The sequence below is a fragment of the Anoplophora glabripennis genome, unplaced genomic scaffold, assembly GCF_000390285.2.
Source record: "Anoplophora glabripennis isolate ALB-LARVAE unplaced genomic scaffold, Agla_2.0 scaffold10, whole genome shotgun sequence".
Taxonomy (NCBI): Eukaryota; Metazoa; Arthropoda; class Insecta; order Coleoptera; family Cerambycidae; genus Anoplophora; species Anoplophora glabripennis.
In genome coordinates this window covers 1,779,526-1,798,777 of record NW_019416481.1, presented here as the reverse complement: position 1 = coordinate 1,798,777, position 19,252 = coordinate 1,779,526, and the positions used below count along the sequence as shown (strand labels likewise).

General features: G+C 33.5%; 2 protein-coding genes and 1 long non-coding RNA gene across 4 annotated transcripts; 1 reads left to right on the top strand and 2 right to left on the bottom strand.

The window, feature by feature from the left end:
- Nucleotides 1–2,611: 2,611 nt before the first annotated feature.
- On the bottom strand, nucleotides 2,612–9,595 carry LOC108904008 (aldose reductase-like). Its single transcript, XM_018706378.1, has 4 exons — nucleotides 9,424–9,595; nucleotides 5,885–5,955; nucleotides 3,941–4,420; nucleotides 2,612–3,493 (listed from the first exon to the last, which is right to left on the bottom strand). The coding sequence occupies exons 1-4, from the start codon at nucleotides 9,476–9,478 to the stop codon at nucleotides 3,089–3,091; spliced, it is 1,011 nt and encodes a 336-aa protein (XP_018561894.1). The 5' UTR covers nucleotides 9,479–9,595; the 3' UTR covers nucleotides 2,612–3,088.
- Nucleotides 9,596–9,903: 308 nt separating this feature from the next.
- Nucleotides 9,904–10,641, top strand: LOC108903752. Of its 2 annotated transcripts, none has more exons than XR_001964215.1 (3): nucleotides 9,904–10,058; nucleotides 10,180–10,362; nucleotides 10,415–10,641. It is a non-coding gene; the product is annotated as an uncharacterized LOC108903752 (long non-coding RNA). The 2 variants fall into 2 exon arrangements; XR_001964214.1 differs by having other exon boundaries at nucleotides 10,412–10,641.
- A 3,850-nt stretch (nucleotides 10,642–14,491) lies between these two features.
- Nucleotides 14,492–17,511, bottom strand: LOC108903619 (aldose reductase). Its single transcript, XM_018705855.1, has 4 exons — nucleotides 17,412–17,511; nucleotides 17,234–17,306; nucleotides 15,012–15,488; nucleotides 14,492–14,957 (listed from the first exon to the last, which is right to left on the bottom strand). Exons 2-4 carry the CDS (start codon nucleotides 17,300–17,302, stop codon nucleotides 14,559–14,561), a joined length of 945 nt encoding a protein of 314 aa, XP_018561371.1. The 5' UTR covers nucleotides 17,303–17,306; nucleotides 17,412–17,511; the 3' UTR covers nucleotides 14,492–14,558.
- Nucleotides 17,512–19,252: the final 1,741 nt, after the last annotated feature.

Below are 19,252 nucleotides of genomic sequence, written 5' to 3'. Positions count from 1 at the left end.
AAAGTACGATTGTAAGAGGGCGTAAAAAAAATTTAAAAAATTTTGAAAAATTTTATTTTTCACGATTTTTTTTTTAATTTTTAATAATCACTTCTTTTTTTTTAATTTAAAATTTTTTTTTCTCGACATTTGAAATATTCATAGTAAAATTGTATAAAAGAGGACGTAAAACAATTTTAAAAAATTTTGTAGTTTGATATTTTTCACTCGATTTTTTTAAATTTTGAAATAGAATAAAATTTTTCAACTATTTTTTTAATTGAAAAAAATGTTTTCTTCTGGACATTTGAAATATTCAGTAAAATTGTAAAAAATAAGGATTAAAAAATTTAAAAAAAATTTGAAATAATTGATATTTTGTCACTATTTTCTTTTTAAAATTCGAAAAAAATTAAATTTTTCAACTTTTTTAATTTAAAAAAAAATTTTTCTCGACATTTGAAATGAAGTAAAAAATTTTTAAAAATTTAATTTTTTCATTACTATTTTTTTTTTTATTTTGAAAAAGGCCCTTGTAGATTGATTCAGGTTTCTAAAACCCACCTTCCGTTTGCTGATAATAAAAAAAAAGGTCACTTTTCACTCAATAGCCGATATCTCGATGAGAAAGAATCGTACAGAAAATAAAAAAATACCAAATTGAAGCTGATGAATCAGGCTAAATGACCCTGGCATTGATTAAGCCAGAAAAAATTTTCTAAGCCCATGTGCAGTTATAAAAAAAAAATTTTAAAATTTTTGCCTTGTATTATTTCTTTTGATTATGCCGAGTGATGCTAAAAAAATTTTTTCAACTCAAGATTTCATAACTAGAATTTTCAAGCTTTAAGACACATTTTTTTTTCTCGATACAACCATTATTCACGAAGTTACAGCCTTTCAAAAATCACTAGACAAAATTTTGGAAATTTTTCTGTTCCTTTAATTTTTTTGCTGAATTTGTTTTTCTGGTGGAAATATGCTAAATGAGACCATTGTTTTTGTTTCTACGTATTTTCTTAAATTTCAGCGATGCTATTTAGTAGGTATTGCTATTGTGTTGCGACATATACAGGGTGATTCAGCTCATCCAAAAAAAAAATTCTGGATGTACCCTTACAAATACAATTTCGTAAAGAAAAAAATCAAAAAGGTCAGTTCGAAATTGATTTAAAAATACACTTCTGCACGGCACTGGAAACTGGTCCACTGTAAAACCTGACCTCGCACAATGCGACCGGTATGGCGGCGTGATAAAAACGGACAAAAACTGCCGAAAGGAAAGAAATATGTAAATAGAATTTTATCGCACCTATTTTATATTGGCAAATTTAAATGCTTTTGCCTTTATTAATTATTAATAAAATTAATTTGTGTTTTTAAATAATAAAATCATTTGACATACCCGATGCTGCAACAGCAATTGTTCAAAATTTTATCCACTCACGTGTAAACACATTTGGGTCCGTTTTACTCACTTTCTACGAACTAACACAAATGATGTCTTGCTTCACCATAACACAAATACTTCACCATAATACAAATGTTGTCTTGCTTCACCATAAATTAAAACGATATCCATCAACTCTGAGTTGCTATACACGCAAGCCATTTTGACACTAACTACTAAAAAACTTATGTAAATACCACAGATAACAAGTAAAAACTACCGCAACGACGGATTTCAGTATTAGGAGTCACATGGCTCTCCACGCGTATTGCGGATGACGCTAGAGATTACAGTTGTCCAGCTATGTAGGGGTTTAATGTGCTATATCTTCAATAATTTTTTTCCCAGAAATTATAAAGATTTTACAAAAATTTTTTTACAATATTGACTCCATTTCTCATGCCGCATCTATTCCCAAATTTTTTTGGATAAATTGTGAATCACCCTGTATGTATAGTGGGGCAACGTAGATGGCTTGAAGTATTTGTCTCGATTTGTCATTTTCACGGATGGTGTAACTAATAGTAAAAAAAATAAAATCGTAGCTAAGCAATTATCATCTTTTACCTTGCTGTTTTGTTAATATATTTCACGATATTATGTAACAATCAGCAACAAAATTTTATCAGAAAATTATTGAATAGGGTAATATCTGATAAAAGAATACAATTAGTCTGAAATTAGTAGCTTTCGATTACGATAAGTTAAAGCTGTTGTATCGTGTTATAGTTTTTATCGTAGCATTTCATGAAAATGATTGATTATGCAGATAATAATACAATAAATATCACGAAATAAATCAGGTTAGAGCTAAATAACAAATAAATTGTATGAAATTCTTGCAACTGGAATATTTAAATAAAAATGACATTATTGTATTTGTATTGTGAGGTAGCCATAAACGTGTTTTTTTTAAAGCAGGATTAATTTTACTGAAATAGAAACAGTACCAAATTTATTCACAAGACTGTTTTATAAATATATACACATGCGATTAATATTAAACACTTGTACTTCTCCATAATTGATCAATATTTTTATACCTTAATTCGCAGGCTTGTCTATAAATTATTAAAATATAGGTCAAATCAATAAGTATTGCTTTGTCACAGATAAACATAACACTGAAACTCAACATTATTATAGAATCAGACCTATAATTTTATAAAAACAAATAGTCAGTTATTTTATGTATAAAATAATTTATTTTTCAGAATATTTTTCATACCCTACAAATAACAATCTCTGCTGAATATTACAAGATAAATTAAAAAAAAAACACTCCATCAAAGCCTCTAAACGAAAATATTTGTGTCAAGTTTGTTTTTATAGATTTTGCCTTTTATTTAACATCATTTAAAGATAAAACAATATGTATTTAGCATCGCGATAATATCCTGTGACCTTAGCTTTATTAGTAAACAACAATAACACTTAAGAGAGCATTAATTAATGGATAAAGAAGAATAACAATACGTGGCTTTCACTAAATTGGAACTGTCACCGTGTGTCACGGTATTTTCCACTCGCTTCCTTCCAGTCGTTGATACAATTTTTTTGGAAGCGGTTTGTAAAAACATTTTTCTGTAATAAAACAATCGACAGTATAATTTACACAGGATATATAAGTAAACTTTCTTAAACATAACTTTTTTCCACCTAAAACTCCACACCCTTGAAAGGATAATACTTGGAATCCTTCAGTTCCTCTGCGTGCACAGCTCTTCCATTGCAATCAAACGAGTCAAGCATGGCCATATCTTCAGGACTTAACTCGAAATCGAACAGTTCGAAATTCGACTCTATCCTCTTGGGATTGCTGGATTTGGGAATTGGAATAGTTCCTAACTGGAGAACGTATCTCAAGATAACCTGGGGGCTGGTTTTTCCATACTTCTTTCCAATTGCAATTAGCTTGGGGTCATTCAGGGACAGTATAGGGTCGCCTGGTTTTGCCCAAGGCCTCGCTGGTGACCCGAGGGGACTGTAGGCAGTCACAGCTATGTCGAGATCTTTGCAGAAACTTATCAGTTTCTTCTGGTTCAGATTAGGGTTTACCTCTATCTGAAAATATGTTAGATTAGACCACATTATAGTACTTATTTGCATATTATGAAGTTATCTATTATATTGTTTTAAATTGTTCATAGTTAAATTATTTCCAGTTTGAAACAAAGTAAATACACAAACTAGTAAAGTAATAGCATACAAATATAATTGGATTTAACCAGAATGGGACCTTTAGAACCATTAAAAGTAGATAAATCTATTAACAGTCGAAATAGTGTTAAATAGGTTAAAACACAGTTATGAAAACCATGATAATAATTGAGTAACAGGTTCTAATATATATCAACAGAACCGGCTTCAAATATTTTGCAACAGAGATAATTCTAAAAATGAAAGACATTTGGATACATTGATGAGACTGAATTTTCAGTATATGAACTTAAAAAACTATCCTATCACTATAAAATCATTTAAATGAATAATGAATTATGAAAATCTTACCTGATTCATTACTGGCCTAATTTTTGCGCAAGAAAGGAGCCTTTCCAACTGCTTGCTATTGAAGTTAGAAACTCCTATGGATTTTGCCAAACCAAGTCTAACACACTCCTCCAAACCCTGCCATGTCTCGACATAATCTACGTCGATGTTCACGGCATCTTTGAACGGTAGATTTTTGTCGAATTTTCCCAAATTCCTCTGGGCCACCGGCCAATGCATCAAGTACAGGTCTAAGTAAGTCAAACCGAGGTTCTTCAAAGAATCTTTGCAAGCTGGTATAACCTGGTCCTTTTGGTGGAATGTGTTCCACAGTTTGGTGGTTATGAATAGGTCCTCGCGTTTAACAGTGCCATCATCTATTTTGTCCTTTATCCCTTCTCCAATTTCTTGTTCGTTTCCGTACAACCAAGCGCAGTCTATGTGGCGATAGCCAACGTCTATAGCGTGTTTCACGGCTTTTTGTGCCTCCCCTGGATTAGACTAGAACATATCGAACGATTTTTAATTGTGTTAAGTGCTATCACCGAATATTGTTAAGTTAAAATTTGAAACGCCATCTATTACCACTCGGTTATAGTTGCCAAATAGTTACTGATCGAACAGTTGTGCATGTTTTGCGCACGCCACTAACGTGACAATCCGTCACCGACATGTCAAACTAATAAAATCCAAACAACCCTTTAAATTCCAAGTGTAATAATGGCAACAGATACAATGCACTACGACGATACACACGATTTTGAAGCAAACAGGCAGCTACTGGAGAATCAAACGTTCCTTTACAACGAGAATCAAAAACTTCACGATGACGTAAATCGTCTCTCGGCGCAACTAGAGAATTTGAAACTGTCAACAGTGAGCCCAGAGGTATTCCAAGCGCTGAAACGCGAGAAGGACAATCTTCTAGCCTTAAACCTGAGCTTAAAGTCTAAATTAAGACGCCTGAAGTCTAATGCACCTAGTCTGAGCGCCGCTGACATAGACCAAGAGAAGAAATCCTACAGCGACATAAGCAAATCGGCCCAAGACCTGGAAAAGATGATACAGAAGCTGAGCTCTCACTCAGACAGGCTAAACATTTCAGTACCACACGACACCATCTCTGAGACAATCGTAACGCTGAACCAGAAGTTGGAAGAGGAACAAAAGAAGTACGCAGAAGCCAAGGAAACTATAAGAAGACTGCGAGAGGACGATGAGAAGTACATCTTGAGAGAGAAGTTAATGGACATGAAACAACTACTGTCAGATCTGGAGGTGGAGAACACAAAGCTGAAATTGGAAAGTGAACAGTTGGCCGAAGATGTGCAAAGCTACAAAAAGGACTTGGAGGACGCCATCGAGGACGCAAAACTCACTTCCAAACGTAACATCGAACTGGAAGACGAGGTTAGCAGACTGAAACAAGTCATCTCTGATTTGGAAAACGACAATTTGAAGTTGAAGAAGGAGATGATTGAGGAGCTGAACGAAGCCAACCGGGCAAAGAGGGTTTCTGCTGATACTGAAATAGCTTTGCAGCATATTTCCGAGGCGTATGAAAATAAGAGGAAGGAAGTGATGCAGCTATCAGCGAGGTTGGAAGATGCGGAAAATATTATAGATATCTTCAAAAGGCAGTTTAGTGAAGATTGATGGAGTTTGGTGAAATATATAATCACAATTTAAGTACTGAAAGCTAGACTTTGAAATTTCATGAATAATGTAAGATGCTCTGTTCATAATTGGGAATCAATAGGTAATTAATGATTAAACATTTTAAATACAAATAACCTTAGTTTAATTTTGGAATTAGATTGGTATTTTCTGTTAATAACAATAGATACCATCAAAGAACTGCTTCAACGACGCTACTGACTACCTACTAATATTACCTCAAACCCAGTCAAGGTCAGGTATTTTTAACGTGTAATTATACATATATACAAACATCAAATCACTTACCAGCCAGGTGCCTAGTCCTATCTGCGGACATTTCACACCGTTGTTCAGCACAACCGCTGGCGCCATTTTTCCTGAAAAATCACACACGAATGAATGGATTTCTGGAGCGTATTTTTTAATCACGAATAAAATCTAACCAGTTTGACCACTTTTAAAAATAAATGTAATAAATGATTATGTGGCATTATCTCTTATTGCGAAATATTTATGAAGATTTATTTACTTTATTTTTTTTATGAAAGTCATATTCAGTGAACCAATTATTTAATAGGGATTTCTTGGCGATGAACGGGTTTGTTCCATAGGCGCCGACTTTTAAAACTTTTGTCGGGTGCTTGGTTGACTTATAACCATTTTTTTGCCAGATAACATTAAAAAGCAAGATAAATGAGTCGACATTTGAAATAACATGAGGAAAGAGATTTAAAATACGTATTTCTCCGAATTAGATTTTATGAAAAACTTTTTAAAAAATATATCGAAATTAATTAAATAAACTTGTCAAAATAAATAAACTTTATTACTGTTTCGATACAAATTTCAAAAATCTTAATAATTTTAACAAAAAATAAACTTCTATGGAATAACAAGTGAAAATATAAATATATGTACTATGTAGACGTAAAAGTAGGTAGCATAGAAATATACTATTCTAACAATACTGATATTAATTCTTGTGGTGCTCCGCACCCGACAAATACTTTTGTCAGATTTTAATCAGATTTGTAAATAATACATCATTTAATACCTACCATAAGAATCTTTGTTAATACAAGAACTATTTTTTTTAGTATTTTCTAGAATTTATGTCAAGTGATCTGTTTGCGTAGAACAAATGCAACAAGAAGGAATTCACGTACAAAATGGAACAACTGAATGATTTCAATGTTTTTTACACATAGCCTACCTTGTTCGTGGAACTAACTGTTATGTGATAAATAGTTTAATTCAACCTATAGTCTTGTGTATTGTCCCATAAATATTAATAGGACGATAATCATTGAATGTAATTAAAATGGTAATAGTATAGCCGTGCATATTAGGATAAGACAGGGCGATTTGTAAAAAGTTATCTCACTCGACTTAAATGGAATTTGCTGGTTCAAAAGCGGCAAATTACAAATTTCTTTACAACAAAAAGTAATTTTAGTTTCAAACTAACTCCATCTTATAGAAAATCTGCATTAAAATGGAGGAAAGTCTGTTATTTGTGCATTAATTCATATTCAGACAAACTATGTAATAAAATTTATAAAAATGTATTGCTGGTTGCCTATTTACTATAGAGCCTTCTTAAGAAAATATGCTCATTTAAAGTACGACGGTTTTTCAGTCACTGCCAATTACAGATTTACATTGAACTTCCTTAGCCTTAGGTAGAAATCTTCGACATGCCTTTGTCTTTGGCTAGACTCTTGGGAGCGGACTCGCTGTCAGAAGCCTTACGATCGTCAAAGGGAGTCTAGGGCTTCTGATAGCAGGGCCGCCCCCAAGAGCCTAGACCGAGAACAACAAGGGAAAATCAAAGATTCCTAGCTATGGCTAAGGAAGTACAATATGTCTATAACTAGTGGCGACTATGTACATAGGCTATGGCCTTCAGTTCTTGCCCTGCTCCGTGTCGGTTCATTTAGGAATCACCCTGTATATGCGACAACAGATTTCAAATCAAAGTAGTAGTCCAATTAAATAAGCCTTTAAATCGCAATTTGGTTAACTTGCCTGAATTTTTGATATGAGTTAGTTCGAGGTATATTATAACAATAAATGACAGTAATTTTTTGTTCCACCCCCGGTCAAGGGTGAAAAAAGATAAAACAAAGGGGTTTTTCAAGATAACTCAAAAGGGGTAAGGGGTAGAAGAAAAAGTATCGTATAAAAGTTGTAAAGCATACAATTCTACATAAAAATGGCGTCTTGACTTAACAGTTAGGGAGGCTAGAAGTTAAGGGAATACTTCAGAAATTTAAAAAAATATAACGAGCAGAAAAATGAATGAATTTTGTATTTTTTTTCAATCTACTCTAAAAAAAACCTTTCTTTTCAGCGAAATAGATATATCTTTTAATTTTTAATAAGAAAGTTATAACAATTTCAAATTTTTAATCGTTAATTTTAATGATTAAACTAAAAAATTTTTTTATACTATTCGATTTATTATTTGAAATAATGAAAAGTTGCCTTCGAAATTTTTTTTACGTTTGTTTTTTAGACAGATACAAATTTATTTACTTTTTTATCTTTTAGCTCCTAAGATAAAAAATCACGTTCGCTTTGTTGCACTCATGGTACCGTAATCGTGGACAACTCGTATGCTTATGACGGAGATAGATTATTTCGTGCATCATTGTCAATGCGCGTGCGTCAGTAAACGTGTTTCTTTAAATTATTGTATGCTCAATATCCGTTGTTAATCTCAAAAAGGTAAATATTAATAAGCACTAATATTTTTTGTTGTTTAAATTTTGTAAAAGCTCGATATTTTTACGCATTCTTGTCTATGTAAAACATGTAGAAACTTATTTATTAATACTTGTAAACTTGTAGTCTGAATTATATTAATAATAACATAGTGATAACAATAATATAAATATAGATCATATAATTGCCTGTCCAAAACATTAAGAGGACAAGAAATTTTCTTACAAGGAAACTACCCCAACCCGCACACTCCGATTTTCAAGATTTTTATATATGTTGTAGAACATAAAAAATTAAGAGACACGTATTTTTTTTATCGGCGGAAAAACATATTAACGGTGTGAATTACACCCTCAAAGTTCGCCCCCCAAAACAGTTTTTTCTAAATTTCTGGGGTTCTAATCAATATTTTGAAATGAAACAAAATGGAAATTACTTATTATAAAAAACAAATATTTCGCAAGTGATTCCGTGCTACCCTTATTTTTTACTTCAGAAAAACTATATTTTTTTTATTTATAAAAAAAATCATGTTTACTCAAAAAGAATTAAAAATATGATTTATGTAAACAAATTGACAAAATTAAATTGACCTGTTTCGAGGTTTTCGTTAAAATCTCTGTTTAGGGAGTGAACAACAAAGAAATTGTTACAACTTTGTTATTAAAAATTAGAAAATAAATCTATTTCTTTGAAAAGAACGGTTTTTTAGAGTAGATTGAAAAAAAAATTACAAAATTCATTCATTTTTCTGCTTGTTATGATTTTTTAAATTTCTGAAATCTTCCCTTAACTTCTAGCCTTCCTAACTCTGTTAATTTTAATAGTACAAGAAAAAGTCAATACGCCATTTTTATGTAGAATTGTATGCTTTACAACTTTTATACGAAACTTTTTTTTCTAGCCCCTTTTGAGTTATCTTGAAAAATTTATTTTGCGAATGTTTCTGTGGTGAATACTAATTTTTCTACATGTGTGAACCATAATAACTACTTAGAAAATAATGTTGGCGTTAAAATCTATTTTTCCACGTAATTAATATAAACAACATACCCAGAAATCAATATTATATTATCTCACATTGACAGCTGGTCCCTAAATTCATACGTTCTACTTACCAGCGCATGTTGAGAAAAATTTGTACAAGTATTTTGCAGACATTTCCAGATACATGAATGTACCTTAATTTTAATAATTATATCCTCAAGATTCACGTCATTTAAATTTCACAGCAAAAACGTCATTCTAACATGGTTTTTTCCTCAGACTAATAAATAAAAGGGACGCCGTACGGTATTTACAAACATTGATACTTGTGACGTCCTTGACGTTGATGCCAATGTTAAATTTTTATCTTTATAGCTAGGTACAGCGGTCATTTTAATTGATTAACGTACAAGGATCTACCTCATTCTTGACCTCGACTTACAAATTAGTTACATTGCATAAGACTACGACACTATTTCCTTGCAACTTGTTTTATAATTATAGATTCTGAATATCCGAAAAAATACTTTATTGAAATTCCTAACAAACGCCGTAAGTGGCATCATTGCCCGGTAGGTATTAAACGGTACTATATGAGGGACGCCATTATTACAGTCTATTATTGTGAAATCGATATTAGCCGAGTTCAGTGTTTTGTGTCTTTAAACTGTGTTTTTTATTTAATTTCAATAAAAATTTCAAAGCAGTGTATAATATGCCGACAATTACAGGAAAAGAGCCAAATATGTACTACTTCTTTTCACAAGTAAGTTTGACATTGTTTCCATGGGCGTTCTTACAAGGGTGTAAGGTGTCCTAAGTATTTTATTTGTTAATTTATTATGTTTGTATTTTGATACTAACACTAGCTCTGTGTTTATTTGTAGAATACCATAAGATCCTGCGATACGAGCAGTGTGGCTAGAAAATTTAGTCATATCTGAATATGATTTATCAAAGGATAATTATGTCTGTTCGAAGCATTTCCGTGCTACAGATATTAAGGTAACAGTAACTGGAAAACGATGTCTCACACATGGAGCTGTCCCTATTAATACAACATTTGGAAGGTAATACGTTTTAAAAAGGTAATAAGAATAACTTAACAAACATTTTTAGCAGTGTTGATGAAAAGGTTGTGCCGTCTCAAAGGTTCCCCCTTCGAGAAATTGCCAGTGAAGGGAGCTGTCGATGCTATGAGCTCAAAATTCAGTTTATTTTTGTTGTGTGCATTTAAAACGTGCTTGGAACATGTTTATTTTCCCATACAATTAAATGTTGTTCAATGTAATTTCATTTTTCCGTTACTTTTAGTACAAATATGTTTTGTTTTCTTTGCATTCTTTATATTTCAGCAGATTTTAATGAAATATATTTTTGCTCCTTGTAGTTTTATTTAAATTATTTATTTTAATAAATGTAGTTTTTCAGTAATCGAGAACTACTACGAAATAATAGAACTAATAGCAGGCAGTGACATTGAATGGGTCATATTTTGTAGTATTGGATACTTGTAAAATTATGTTTGCTTGGTAGCTATAGTATAATGACAGTTTCAATCGAGGAGTTTTCTTTAGTCACTCTTTTGTTCTGGAAATGTTTTTAAAATATTAATTATAGATTTTGAAGAAACTGTGCAAAACCATACTTATCGTATCAACTTCAACGTCACCTGTTACATGGGTGTTGCACAATAATGAAAAGGAAGTACAAAAACAAACGCTTAGGTGGGGAATTCTGGAAGGAAGCCTAAATAGTTGAAATGAAACAATGTGGGAGATGGTAATAAGACGATCGGCGGGCAAAGTAAGACGATCGGTGCACGGTGAAAATATATAAGTAGTGAAAAATTAAAAGTGTTTAACCGGTATTAGTTAGCAGGTAATTATTCTCTAAGTACTTTGTTGTAAATTGTTTTATGTAATCTTATGATTGTGATGATTATAGACGTTTCATGATAATAATTCTGTATATGTTTAGCCTTTATTGTCTTATGCTCAGGGGCGTATATTTTTCTAACGTAAAATTGTTACAATTATTATTAAAGATTGCTCATTATTTATTACATGTTAAAATATGTATATATTGTCGTGACTGCCCAGATATTGCAATAACAACTTCTTTGTTTCACATTTAACTTGTTTTATCATGATTACGTTGTTCTTTGATTTCTTGTGCTCACTTTATGTCAAGACGCATATAAGGGCCTTGTTGAATTCACTAACATTTTCGCCCGTGAGGAACGAATCTGAAAAAAAAAGAATAATTAAATACAAAAAATGAATTGCTAAAACAGATCTTCCGAAATCTCAACTATAGCTGAATTGCCTCCCGTATGGGACTCCAGTACCTTCCGGCCCTGCCGGCTAACTAACACCAAACCTCTTCAGTTTTACTTGGAAGTGTGTATGTCTAATTCGAGTGAGGTGACATTTAGTGACACATTAAATAAGTCAGGTCTTATTTATCATTAGCAAAGGATATTAATTTATGCCTTTTGTTAGAGGTTGTTTTGTATTTATATTTGGGTAGTTAGAGTAACGATCATGGGTTTCTCTGCCATGCTCTTTCCCCACAGGAGCTCTAGGTGAGCCTGGCACTCTCATTTTATGTTAAATGGTTGTTAATGTTGTTGTCGTTCTTTCTATGTGTCACATGTTTAGTTTGAAGACTTTTGTACGTAAATAATAAAGTTAGATGTATTTACTCTGCGATCACATATTTCTGGCTACAACTATGTTATATATTTTCTTTTTCGATCGAACCCGGGGTTGTTATACTACAAAACCACTAACTTTTTCCTATTTATTGTCTATTTATTACACATGAAAGCTTAGATAATCGAGCACTTCTGATTTTATCAAATTCTATTTCCTTCGTCGTTCGTCACTATGACGCCTGAGTGGCGGCGGTTACCTCGGGCGCCAGTGCAGAAACACCACTGTGACACGGACGGCTGGCTGCAGTGAAGACACGGTATGTCCAGAGGGTCTAGAGAGAGTTAGATTTCACACAGGAATAAAAGTCACACAGTTTACAAATATATACATTTATTACGGGTTTAATCCTATATACAGTTCTACACTATTCTCCTAAAGCTACGGTTACACGGTGGCGGGTATCTATGTGGTTAGACGGCAACCTGACTAAAGCAAAGCACACAGAATTAGCGGTACTAGCAAAACAAGCGTAAATGTGACGGTAAGCGGCGCGCGGCGTGCAAATACCAGGGGGCGGGCTGAGGAAACAACAAAGCTAGCAAAAGCAAAAAGCTATATATACTATACTATAGGCTTGGCTACTTACTATCTCTACGCAAGAAACAGAAATACAATTAAAGAATAACAAGTTTCCTTGGCACTTGCCAGCCGCCCCTTGGGCGGCTGGCAGGCTGAAACAGACAAACAGACCTGGTTTCGACTCAGAGCGGATAGGAGGGGAAGCAACACCCTATGACCCGAACGCGCAGCAGGGTCAACTACACCGGATAATTGCAACAGTGCACCCAACCACGGAGTCGGATGGACGGATCTCTGAAAAAAAATATGATTAATGACGACCTGCGTTTCGACTCATAGAGCGGTTAGGAGGGGAGAGCAACACCCTATAACCCGAACGCGCAGCGGGGCTAAGTACACCGGATAATTGCAACAGTGCACCCAACCACGGAGAGGACGGGTATCTGAAAAGACAAAGTATGATTAGTACAAACGGACAGTAGCCAAATCTTTATCTATATTCCTTAAACCTTTAACTTACTTCCTTTCGATACGTCTGCACTGTAGTAGCGGTAGGACGGAACTAATTCTGCAATGCAATTATCATTTATCTCGTCAGGTCCCCGATGAAATCGAAGACTTGCGCACTGAGTATGCGCAGAACCTTACTTACTTTGGATTGGACGGCTTGTTGTGATGACAGGAGATGGACCCAACTGCTCGCTGCTACGGCTCGATGTCGACTTCTTCTCCATTCTTCTCCAAAAGCAGCTTGTTGGAAATGTTCGTACGGTGACTTCTGGCGGCTGCGCAGTTCTCTCAGGCTGGACTTACCAATTCCTATCGGTGACGTAGCTTGGGCTGAAGCGGCTCGACTGGTTGCTGCGGCGGCTGGCGAGGAACTGAATTTCCAAACTCAGTTTATTTCCTAGGTTCCTCGTCTCGGATTGGCGGCTGCGCAGTTCTTCTAGGCTGGACTTGTAAAATTTTATTTACTTCCTGCGGTGAAGTATCGGCTTGCTGGAGTTGTTACCAGGCTGGACTGGCTCATTGTGGACTAAATCTCTGACGGCGGCTTAATTTCAAGGTCCTGGTGACGCTTCGGCAGCGACTGCATAGTTCTCCTAAGAGGGACTTGTAAAATTCTTACTCATGCGACGGTGACGTATCGCTGGCTGGACGGCAGGCTGGGCTCGGCACGACTGGTCCCTACGCTGGCTGGCGGAAGACTGTCGAGCACGGTGCGAGTTAGCAAGCCCTCGGCTTGGCGTTATGCGATACCGGGTTAAATTCAGGCGGCGTTTGAAATGCCAAAAATAATGTCGGTGCAGTAAACTACATTTATTAATATAATTAAATAAAAATAACACAAATGTGGGGTGTCGGAAAATCGCTTCATTACACCATTAAAAAGTCTAATATGGTTTCCTTATATTATGATAGATTTTAAACCTAAACTCGGTACGCCACTGTATCAGGGACCATTGTGTTTACTTATATATCATTTGTTTATCAACATACGATAGGTTGAGGTTACATGTTTACACTGTGTATTGAAATAGGGAATGCCGTCTTCCCTTTATTTATTACTCTGAGGTTTTTTCCTATTATATTTAGTAACTTTCAAGCCACAATGTTGGTGTGTACCTTGAACTTGAAATTGTCTCAACAACACTTCTGAATCAGCACGGTTTATAAAATGTTAATTTATATAATCAATTACGTTACTTATGATTATATAGTATTACTGTATCTTATCGAAAAAAATATTTGGCTTGGTCTGTTTTTTTATCTCAGATATGCGTAGGGAAATAACGCTTCCTGAACAGGTACGAATTGGCCCTATTTTAACTTAGGGATTCTTCCTTTGCGTAAAAAGATTAGTGAATTAGTTTAGTTAGTGCTAATGTGCGTGCGTGATTTACAATTACGTCAATTTTAATGCAATATGGATTGGAATAGTTGAAATAAAATAATTATCTTTACTTTATTCATATTTTAATTTTACAAATATTAATGTCCGTCTAACAGAAAACTATTTCAATTGGTTAATCCTCATAAAACGGAAAATATTTTGATCCCTTTAGTTCTTCTGCAGGGATAGCTCGTCCGTTAGTGTTGAGCCCATCGAGAGTGGCTATGGCCTCAGGAGAAAGCTCGAAATCGAAAATATCCAGATTTTGATCTATCCTCTTCAAATTGCTTGATTTTGGTATGGGGATCGTCCCAACCTGAATAAGATATCTTAGAATAACTTGGGAACTTGTTTTTCCGTGTTTAGCGCCAATGCTAACTATTTTAGGATTTTCCAAGGATACGACTTGGTCTTCAGATTTTGCCCACGGTCTAGCTGGGGATCCGAAAGGACTGTAGGAAGTTACGGCCACATCGTTGTCGTGACAAAACTTAATAAGCTTCTTCTGGGTGACGTTAGGACTTACCTCTATCTGAAACAGATACTAGCGTTAGTTTTTATTTAGTGGACATCACCAATGCCTTACTTGATTCATGACAGGTTTGATTTTCGCGTGATCCAAAACTCTCCGCAACTGTTTGGTGTTAAAATTAGAAACGCCTATACTCTTAGCCAGACCAAGCCTAGCACAATCCTCCATTCCCTCCCAAGTCTCAAGGTAGTCGATATCCACGAACTCAGCACCTACAAAAGGTACTAACTTATCGAATTTTTTTACCTTCTGTGCAACCGGCCAATGCACCAGGTATAAGTCAACGTAATCCAGCCCGAGGTTTTCCAAGGACTCTCTGCAGGTCGGAACGACTTTGTCTTTCTCGTGGAAGGTGTTCCATAACTTGGTGACTATGAACAGGTCTTCACGTTTGACGGTTTTGTCTTCTATTTTTTGTCTGATGGCCTCTCCTATTTCCTTCTCGTTGCCGTAGATCCAGGCGCAGTCTATGTGGCGGTATCCCACGTCGATGGCGTGGCTTATGGCTTTTTGGACTTCTCCGGGTGCAGACTGGAAGTTATCAAGTACAGTAACTTATGTGTCACAAGAAATGTCTGTTAAGAATGTTATCAAACTACCAGTTGCTTTAAAATTGAGGAGTCTCAATGCAATAGGAACAACATAAAAAAGATTGCCTTTTTGAAAATGTATATGGCGGGGACGTAGATATTTTTTGACATGAAAGATGTTTAACGATAAATTATTTGCTTAAATTTTTTGTACTCACTTATTTATATCGTGTTTATAAGAATTTTTTGTTCAAGGTACAATTTCAAATATAGTGTGGCCATTAAAAATTATGAAAATCGTTGTCGTAGTAAATTTTATTTATTTTTTTTTAGGAACTATGACTCTTCACTATTCCTAATATAAAAATTGATATGCTCATGACTTATACATATAATTGTTTTTGATGATTACATTATAACGAGCGTTCAAATAAAAACGTGGTCGAAGTTGGCTCTGACACATTGGACGTAGGGAGTAGCTTATAGCGACCAACTTAACCTCATGTTTCAATAACGTTAATGACTATATGACTTTATTTTAAAGAATAATCGTGATAACAATAACAAACAATTAAAGGAGCTGCGGAAAGTGTCCCCCTCCTTGTTATAACAATAAATTAAAGACATTTAAATTGAAAGCACAACAAACTCCAATTTTTTTAGCGTGTAGAGGGCCCTCGACAAAAAAGTTATCTGGTTTTTCAGAAGACCACATTCTCATATTCTGTGAGTTTACGTAACCACTTAAATGAAACCAGGCTTCATCAGAAAAAAAGGTGATATTATGAAGTTCACCGTAGTTGTTTAAAAACCATTCACAAAATACAGCCCGTCGCGGAAAATCAACTTCATGAAGTTCTTGCTGACAAGTTAAACGCAAATCTTTTTTTAACACTGTGTGGCAGGTACCGACTGATACTCCCACCATTTGTGATAAAACACGTACAGAAGTTCTTGGTGCATTTTCCATTATTTGTTGGACATTTTCTTTTAATTCTTCAGTCCGCTTTTTAGGTCGGCCGCTTCCTTCTTTTCTTGTTACACTGCCCGTTTCACGAAAAACATTAACACAACGCTGAACTGCACTTTGAAAAATTTTGTACTCAACAACGCCGGGAAATTGATTTTGAAATTCTATGAAACATTCCTCAATAGAATACTTCTATATTACATCAATCTTGCGTCCATTTCTAAAGTAGGACTCTATGATAAACACTTGTTGTTCTTGAGAAAACACCATTTTAAACGCTTTTTAAAACGAAAATATTCAAATTGATAGCGGCGATATAGCGCTTTGACAGATGACATTTAAGTTCTTTTGCTATACGCTACGCCCTACGTCCAAATTTTCAGAACCAACTTGACCACGTTTTTATTTGAACGCTCGTTATTTAATTTATCTAATTGTGTGATAAGCCTATTTTAAATAATAAAAATAAGTCGAAAATTGTTTTTCGAGTAACGTGAAAACACCTTTTTAGAACGACCATTCCCATTATTAGTTAAATTTCTGAAAATACTCAGCGTACTGAAATTTTGGACCTTGATATCTGTATCACAGAATTTTTACCTTTAACTAAACTGAACTAAATTAACAACCCAAGTTTATTTAAATTTCAACACTTGCTTGTATCTCGAAAAGCCTTGATGAATTTAGTATCTTTGACAAAAAAGAATCCAACCTCCTGTATAATTTTGATAGAACTTTTAAATATTACTGCTGATCTGTTATATACAATAACTTACCTGCCAGGTACCTAGACCAAGTTGTGGACACTTTAGGCCATTATTCAGAAGAACTGTGGGTACTGCCATTTTACTGCAAATAAAACAGCAAGTTGTAAAAATATTTGAAAGGTAAAAAGTGTTTAATATACTATTTTCCAACACCTACACTATTGTACATTTAATAAAAAATGCTCACCAGATGGTTTCTAATTGAAAAACTGATATACTTTTATTGGCAGTTTTTACTAATCAATTGTGAGGAAAAATATGACTGCAGTAATTATCAGTAACTAGTAGATATATTTTATTATGTATGATAAATATTTAATACCTACCAAATATATATCTATAGATAAGAAAAAATTGCTAGTCATCCAGATATCTCATATATGCGAAAGGAAATAATGTTTCCTGAACAGTTACGAATTCGCCCTAATTTTAACTTAAAGATTCTTCATTTGCACATGAAAAAATGTTCCATTAAGAAACACACAAATTCTATTCGTATAAATTTTCTCTAGTTATAAGCTATTGATTATAGGATTTTAAAAAGAACTATGACGTTCAAGATATTTTATTACATGAATCGTTCAAATGGTCATTTTAGATGAGAAAACAGCGGAGTACTATTAAATTAGAGGGTGGAAATTGGAGATGGCGGTGAAAATACACCCCTTTCAGTTTTTTAATTGTAGCTCGAAAACGAAGCAAAATTTCACTGTAGTTCATAGGTAAAATTATTTACAGAATTGAATTTCCCATCGAAATGGCCGCTTTAAAAAATTTTAAAGGAAAATTTTATGCAAAAACCGTTAAAAAACAATTTTTAAAAAAGCAAAAATTAGATTTTTTTCAGTTTTTTACCTCGGGTTTCTTTTTGAGCAAAGATAGGTTAGGTATAGACATTGCCTCATAGAAAAAAAAAGGTAGATACAATTTCCCTCAAAATAAGAGGTTTAATTCTTATTTTTTTGCAGAAAAGGAAGGAAATAAAACCTTCAAGGATTTTCATCAGGACTTGTTCGAAGGGTCATTAAAAAAAACCGCGGGGTGTTATTAAATTAGAGGGTTGAAATTGAAGATAGGGGCGAAAATGCACTTTTGCAGGTTTTTAAATATAGCACGAAAACAAAGCAAAATTTCTATATAGTTCGTAGGAAAAATTTTGTAGGGAATTGAGTTTCCCATTGAAATAGCTTATTTAAAAAATTTAAAAGAAAAATTTTATGCAAAAATATCTTTAATGAACAAAAAAAGCTAAAAATAAGTTTTTTGATTTTGTTTTACATTTTTGACTAATTTTTTTTTTAGTAGTAGGCAAAGAAAATTGCTGTACAAAAAAACTAGATGAGATTTCCTACAAAATAATACGTTTTCAAAAGTTTTTGGATTAATATTGACAGTTATAACTGGTCAAACTTAAATATTTTTAGATTTTCGTCGTTTTTAACATAATGATTATACCTGTAATTCTTATTATTTTTACAATAAATTGGTTCTTTATTTAATAAACAATTAATTCAAAAGTTTTATTTGTTAATAATAAATAAAGATTTTCACAACTCAATGTCAAAAAAGTAAATAAAATAAAAATTCCTATTTTTTGCTTTTTTTAAATGTTTATTAACAATTTTTTTCATAAAATTTTTCTTTTAAATTTTTTAAATGCGCCATTTCGATGGGAAATTCAATTCCCTACCAAATGAACTATAGCGAAATTTTGCTTCATTTTCGTGCTATATACTATTTAAAAAACTGCAAAAGTGCATTTTCACACCTATCTTCAATTTCAACCCTCTAATTTAATAGCACCTTCCGATTTTCTCATTTCTAATGGTTCATCGAACAAGTCATGTGATGAAAATCCTTGAATGTCTTATTTCCGTCCTTTTTTTTCAAAAAATGAGAATTAAAACGTATAAGGGTAAACGCGACGAAAATCAAAAAATTGGCTAATTGTAAGTTTCAGCGGCCATATGTCTTCATCCAAAATTACTTTACAACCTCTTATTTTGAAGGAAATTTTACCTACTTTTT